The sequence below is a fragment of the Monoraphidium neglectum genome (assembly GCF_000611645.1).
Source record: "Monoraphidium neglectum strain SAG 48.87 unplaced genomic scaffold scaffold03319, whole genome shotgun sequence".
NCBI classification, from domain to species: domain Eukaryota; kingdom Viridiplantae; phylum Chlorophyta; class Chlorophyceae; order Sphaeropleales; family Selenastraceae; genus Monoraphidium; species Monoraphidium neglectum.
In genome coordinates, this window is record NW_014010309.1 from 1 (window position 1) to 6,677 (window position 6,677).

Genomic DNA, 6,677 nt, shown 5'->3' on the forward strand with positions numbered 1-6,677 from the left:
GGGCCGCACGGGGCGGGTGGGGGGCCGCCGACGGCAGTTGGGCGTCGGTATCTGGAGCTAGGCTGTGGCCCCTGGCGCCATTGATATGTGCAGGGAGGTGTGCGAGGCAGTGTTTTGCAGCACTAGCATAATGCGAGTCCTGTCCAGGAGACAGTGATGGTAGATTTCTGACAACTGAAAATGTGCTTGCACCTGCCGTTGCGCACCGCTCTGCCCCCTGCAGCTGGAGGTGGTCCCGGCAGTACCATGAAGCCTGCACAGCCAACTGCGGGGTAAGGACCCGGCACCACCGCCTTGCCGCCCTCAATTCTGTCCACACTTGCCACGACCGCCCACCTGTGTTCATGCCCGCCGCCGTGCGCTCATCCCGCGGAAACCCCCTGCCTCACTGCCCCTTTTGCCCCACGCTTGGCGCCTGCCAAACCCTTGGAAACACCTGCAGAAGTTCACACCTAAGAACGTAGAGTTCCAGGCCAAGATTCTGGCCCGCAGCGGCCTTGGGGACGAGACATACCTGCCGCCCGGCCTGGCCGAGAAGCCCCCCGCCATTTCCATGAGCGACGCGCGCTGGGAGTTTGAGCAGGTGCGGGCGCAGCCGGCAGGGCTGCCCTCCCCTCCCTCTATCACAGGGAAGCGGCGCGGCGCACAGCTTTGGCGAAGGGGCGGCGGGAGCAAAGGCGCGCTCCCGTTGATGTTCTCAGCAGCAGGGCAGGTGTCATGTGACAGACATGCCCTGAGGTGTCTTGGCCCTCCCCTGGCCTTGCCCCAAGTGCTGTGAGTTTTGATTTTCCTTCATATCCACTCAATCACAGGTGTGCTTTAGCTCGATCAAGGAGGTGCTCGGCAAAGCCAACGTTCAGCCGCGGCAGATTGGCATTGTCATTGTGAACTGCTCCCTTTTCAACCCTACCCCCAGCCTGAGCGCCATGATCATGAACCACTTCAAGATGGGCTCCAACACCATCAACTACAACCTGGGAGGCATGGGCTGCTCAGGTGGGGGCGCAGGCGTGCTGGAGGTGCCGTGCGCCGATGCACACCCTTTTTGCGCATGCGCACATGTAGGGGTATCTTGGCCGTACGCGCGTGCGCACACGCGCGCGCGCGCACACACACACACACACACACACACACACACACACACACACACACACGCACGCACGCACACACACACCTCCTCAGCCGGCGTCATTGCGGTGGACCTGGCGCGTCAAATGCTGCAGCTGCAGCCGGACACCTACGCACTCGTGGTGTCGACAGAGAACATCACCCAGAACTGGTACTTTGGCAACGACCGTTCTATGTGAGCAGGACGGGTGACGCTGGGCCGCGATGGGCGCTGTCGTACTCTGCTTAATTCAGACTCGCAGCCGCTGTACCACTTGCAAAATTCTACAAGCCAGGCTGCTTGCAGGCTGACTTTCCCACGGGCTGGCTGCCCTGGAGATCCGGGAAAGGGAGCTTGGCGCTGGTTGCCATTCCCGTTCAACCCACCCGCACTGCCGACCCCGCTGCCCGCAGGCTCATCCCCAACTGCCTATTCCGAGTCGGCGGCGCGGCAGTGCTCCTGTCCAACAAGCGCGCTGAGGGCTGGCGCGCCAAGTACGAGCTGCAGCACGTGGTGCGCACCAACCTGGCGGCCAACGACGCCGCGTACAACTGTGTGTACGAGGGCGAGGACGAGGACGGCACGAGGGGGGTGCGGCTGAGCAAGGAGCTGATGGCCATCGCGGGTGAGTGATCTGGATCTGATCTGGTGTGAGCCTTTGCGACCTGGAGGCGGTCTGGTCAAAGGGCTTGAGGCTGTCAGCGGCAGCGACGGCTGTGCTTGACGGAGGCGGCTTGGGGCACGGCGTTGATTGCGTTGTGGTTGTTTTCTGGGTATGAATGTCCCTCCCTCCCAAGCGACCCACCCCGTCTGACGACGCACGTGCTGCACCCCTTGCCGCAAACGCCTCGATCCCGCCAGGCAACGCGCTGAAGACCAACATCACGACGCTGGGCCCTCTGGTGCTGCCCATCAGCGAGCAGCTGCTGTTCGGCGCCAACCTGCTGATGCGGAAGCTGCTGGGCAAGAAGCGCCTGCCCGGCTACGTGCCGGACTTCAAGCTGGCCTTTGAGCACCTCTGCATTCACACAGGTGAGGCCCTGCCGCGCCGCGCTCGGATCCCTGGGCCGCGACGTGGTTGTAAAATTGCCAGGGGAGCGCGAACACGTATGCAGTCGCCTCGCGCGCCTGTCTCACGGGGATGTCTTTCGCCCGTCCAAGGTTGCCGGACAGAGTTGGGTGCAGACAGTGGTTAAAACAAATGCCGAGGCGGTCGGCTGGCACCTGGTAGTGTCATCTGCATGCATCTCCAGCCCGGCGTGCCTCCCCGTGCGTCGTGTACCCCCTCAACCCGCACCTCGTGGACCCTCCCCCTCATAAGGCGGCCGCGGCGTAATTGATGAGATAGAGAAGCAGCTGGCGCTGCGCGGGGACATGGTGGAGCCCAGCCGCGCCGTGCTGTACCGCTACGGCAACATCAGCAGCAGCAGCATCTGGTGCGCCGGGGGATGGGGGTCGGCGCCTGGGCCAGCCGTCGCGGTGCCCGGCGTGCGCGCGCACGAGCGTGTCGGAGGCTCTGGGAGGCTCTGGGGTCTGGTGGTCGGCGCAGCCAGCTCTGCGGTATGTAGGCGTGGGCGTCGTAGCTTCGTGTCGAGACGGAACCCCTTAAATCTCACTGCAACGCCACCTTGTTTCCCGCCACGTTGTGCATCGCCCCGCGCTCCCCAGGTATGTGCTGTCTTACATTGAGTCGGTCGGCGCCGGCGTCCGCAAGGGCGACCGCGTGTGGCAGCTCGGCTTCGGCAGCGGCTTCAAGTGCAACAGCGCCGTGTGGCGCGCGAAGAGGTGGGCGCCTCCGCCTCGGACGGCTGCGGCTTTTTTCTGGGGGCGGGGCAGCGCGCTGGAGCGTGTGCACGTGTGCGCATGCGTCGCGAGCGCGCAGCGTTCTTCTCCTGCAACGAGCCGGCAACGTCGTCTTGGCTGCCCTGTCACTCTACCGCGTTTCGTGATTGCCCCCTTGTATGCAGGCGCGTCCAGGAGGCGCACTACGCTTGGGAGGGCTTCGACAATGAGAAGATGCGGGCCGACCTCAACGACCTCCCACACTGACAAAGCAACCACCAGCAATGACGACTTCTCACAAGCGCTGCCACCAAAGTAGCACCCCCGCGCTGCGCCCCCGCCCCTTCGTCAGTACGATTACTGTATGCTGTGTCGCGTGATGCCGATATGCGCAGGCTGCGCTGTGCTGGCGGCGGCGAGCCGTACGGCTGGGCGGCGCCACTACTGCGCGCTCGCCCCTTCAGAGCACGCCCCCAACTCCCTTTGATGCATGCGGACGCGAGGGCGGACGCACGCGCGCTCCGTGGCGGCCGGTGTACCTCGTTCTCCCTGTCCCTGTTCACGATTGACATTTGATGGCGCGTGGCGTCTGCCAGTGCGAAACACACCAGCACACAGATGCATCCGCAGCCCGGCAAAGCAGGCGACTGCGATGCGCCCTGCCGGGCCGGCAGCACCGAAAGGTTTGGCCTGGAACGGCGCGCGCGACCTCGCTTGCCCCAACATCAAGGGGTGGTGCGGAGCGGGGCCTGCGGCATTTGTTATCGTGCAGGGCAGCGCTTTGCGCCCACTGTTCCGCTCACTGTCCCCTTCCCACACGAGACCCATTGCATGTGCAGCGTGCAAGCGCATGTGCACAAAGCGCAACCCAGACCGAGGCCTTCCTCCCTACAAGGCATGCATTCCACCTGCCCCTTCGTATATTTCTTCTCTCCAGGCTTGCGCCTGCAGGCTGGCGCCTGCTTTGTGTCGCGAGGTCTACGCCGCCCAGAAAGCGCGCCCGGCTGACGTCGCTGCTCGTGCAGCCACTGCGCAGCTGCCGTGTGTATTAGAGTGTCAATTGATTTTGAAGATTTCGTAGACGGGAGGTGAATGTGATGATCTGGGCGGGGCGCATCGCGGCTGCACCTTCGCGCATTGAGCCACGGTGCACTGCAAGCAGGACTGGCGCGCCCCCGCTGCAGCTGCAGGATCACATCACACATTTCATTTCGGGCTCGTATCTATTTAATGCCCATCATCATTTGCACTATGGCGCAAGGCGGTCGCAGGTCAACACATTGTAAACGAGCTTTTGACGGCCTAGTTCCAAGGGCCGGGAGGCACAGAGGCAGGTGTGGGGGTAGGACAGTACGTCTGCTGTTGCCATTGACCAGGTGAACACTGCCTTGGCAACACGTCAACCACAGGTGCTGGCTGGGCTTGTCTTATATAAGTAAGCTGGTGATCCTGATTGCCAGTTGAGACTTTGGCCAGTCAACCAAGATCACAGCATGACTCATGGCCTGGGGGCCTATGGGCGACCCAACCAGGCGCCGCGCCGCACTTACATAGATTCAGGGAGGGGCCTGCCGCCCGTCCCGCCGCGCGCAATGGGTTTGGTAATTTTCAACTTGTTTCCCAGGGCCATGAGAGGAAGGGGCGGGCGTGTTCGGGGTCCCGCATAACTCCGCGAGGCCTCGCACCTACGTCAGCACAAAGCACGGCCTCCGCGGTACTCATTGGTATAATTTACATATTTTACAATTTGTTACAAAGGCCGCGGCTCCCGGAAGGCGTGTTCGGGGAACCGCACCACTCCAGGCCGCAGGTCAGCAAGCTCGCACCCCAGACTGTGTACAACATGACCACCATACTGGCTGGAGGCCCCAGACTGACAACGCGTATTATACACGTCATCAATCAAAATGATAATATTACATAATAACAAACACTATAACATTGAGATTTAGTTAAACGGTCTGTTAGAACAATGGTTTTGGGGATGGCAGATCATGGAAAATGCAGACGCGAACAGTGTTGAAGGCGATACTGATTAAATGAGATTGTCACAACAACACAAATTTTCACAAATGGAGTGGTGTTGACGGTGTCACGCGTGGTGGCACACGAAGTCGATCACGCGCATTTGGACTGCATCGTGCAAAACCTGCGCAATCTCAGAAGGAGATGTCGCGACTGTGTCTTTGAAAACGGGGAAACGGGGGTTTGCCACAGGCGTGAGGACTTTGCGTGCAGTAGTGCCAGTGCCGTAGCGTGGCAGGACAGAGAGGAGCAGCCGCTCACTAGCCCATCAATCATGAGGACATCAGGCCAGCGTCATGCCAAATTTTAAAGGCAATGCCGCCGCGGGATGTGGGCCAACACTCATCTGCTGGGGGAAAATCAAAGATAGTGGGGCGAGCAGCTGCAACAGTCCAACGCGCTCCCAAACCTGCAGGTACGCATCGGTGGGCACATGTCCAGCAACACATGAAGCATGCCGGTCCCATGCCTTAGTGATTGTAGCATAACGCCCAGCCAGCGTACCAGCTGCATGCAAGTGCAGCGTCTCTGCAGCATCTGGCATGATGCAACGTAGCAGCATGTCACGACATAGCATTTGGCAACATCCTGCATTTTACCTTACAGAGCAGGCTCGCCTACGCAAGGCTGCAGTATTTGTGGCTGTGCATGGGGCAATGATGCCTGCAGTTGCTGCTGCTGCTGCATTGGAACGAACGCGCCTCAGTGCTTGTGTTGCATGCTGTGCGTCCTGCCCTGTTGGCACGCGGCGCTTATGTGCAACCGCCTGCTCAGAATGCTGCCGCTGCTGCTGCCGCCGTTGCTGCTGCTGCTGCTGCTGCTGCTGCTGCTGCTGCTGCTGCTGCTGCTGCTGCTGCTGCTGCTGCCGCCGTTGCTGCTGCTGCTGCTGCTGCTGCTACTGCTGCGAGTCCTGCTGCCGCTAGTCCTACTGCTGCTGGTGATGGAAATCTCGCATGCGTGCTGCAATGGCCATGCCTGCATCCGCGCTGACCACCACGGCTGCCGAGCAGCAGATGCCTGCTGGCTCTTCAGAGCACTGCCGCAGAGGGCTGCCTGGCCCACGATCTCAAGATCATTGATGAACGAACACAGCCGCTCGCAAGCCACAGATGCGAGAAATGTAAAAAATTCGTCGAAGTCTGCATGCACTGACGAGGGTTCGATTACCGAGGAGTAGAGTGGTCACCACCGTAGACACCGCACACGGCACGTGTGGCAAGCAGCAGTGTGCTCAAAGCGATTGGGGTATCCCGCCCCGAGAAACGCTGTCTTTCCACACAAATTAACGCTTTGCGGCACAGATCTTCGTTGGAGCGTTGTCATCAGTGGTGATCACCTCTAGGACTGCTGCATCGCAATCCTGTGGAGCGTGCTGCGCAACATTCTCTGATCTCTCTATCTTTAGCCGTGAACCAGCCTCCGCCCCGTCCACAGCACCGCGAGCGCGTCCGCGAACTTGATTTGACTCGTTGAATCGCGCAGTGGGCACAGTTCGCACAAACGACATCTACAACAGACATGTGATTGCTATCAGATTCACCAAAACACCGCGACAGTCGCTCATTCCCTGTTCGACACCTCGATCGAGCTCCCGGGCTCGCCGGCCCATCGTATCTTCGAAGCAACAGACGAACGGGCAGACGCGCTCTGTTATGTTGTTGAGAAACATTTGATCTCCTACATACCGCATCGAACAGCCGAATCGCCGCCACCACAAAAGCCACCCTTCAACCTAGGGGGCACACTTGCTTGCGGCGCCTGG

The 6,677-nt window shown here is 60.7% G+C and overlaps 1 protein-coding gene across 1 annotated transcript; it reads left to right on the forward strand.

The window, feature by feature from the left end:
- Positions 1 to 130: 130 nt before the first annotated feature.
- MNEG_12583 (3-ketoacyl-CoA synthase 4) lies at positions 131 to 3,157 on the forward strand (the record flags this gene model as incomplete). The annotated part of the gene is made up of 9 exons (XM_014038945.1): positions 131 to 136; positions 443 to 583; positions 813 to 996; positions 1,183 to 1,303; positions 1,522 to 1,733; positions 1,970 to 2,140; positions 2,430 to 2,544; positions 2,777 to 2,893; positions 3,076 to 3,157. 9 exons carry the CDS (start codon positions 131 to 133, stop codon positions 3,155 to 3,157), a joined length of 1,149 nt encoding a protein of 382 aa, XP_013894399.1.
- Between the last annotated feature and the right edge of the window lie 3,520 nt (positions 3,158 to 6,677).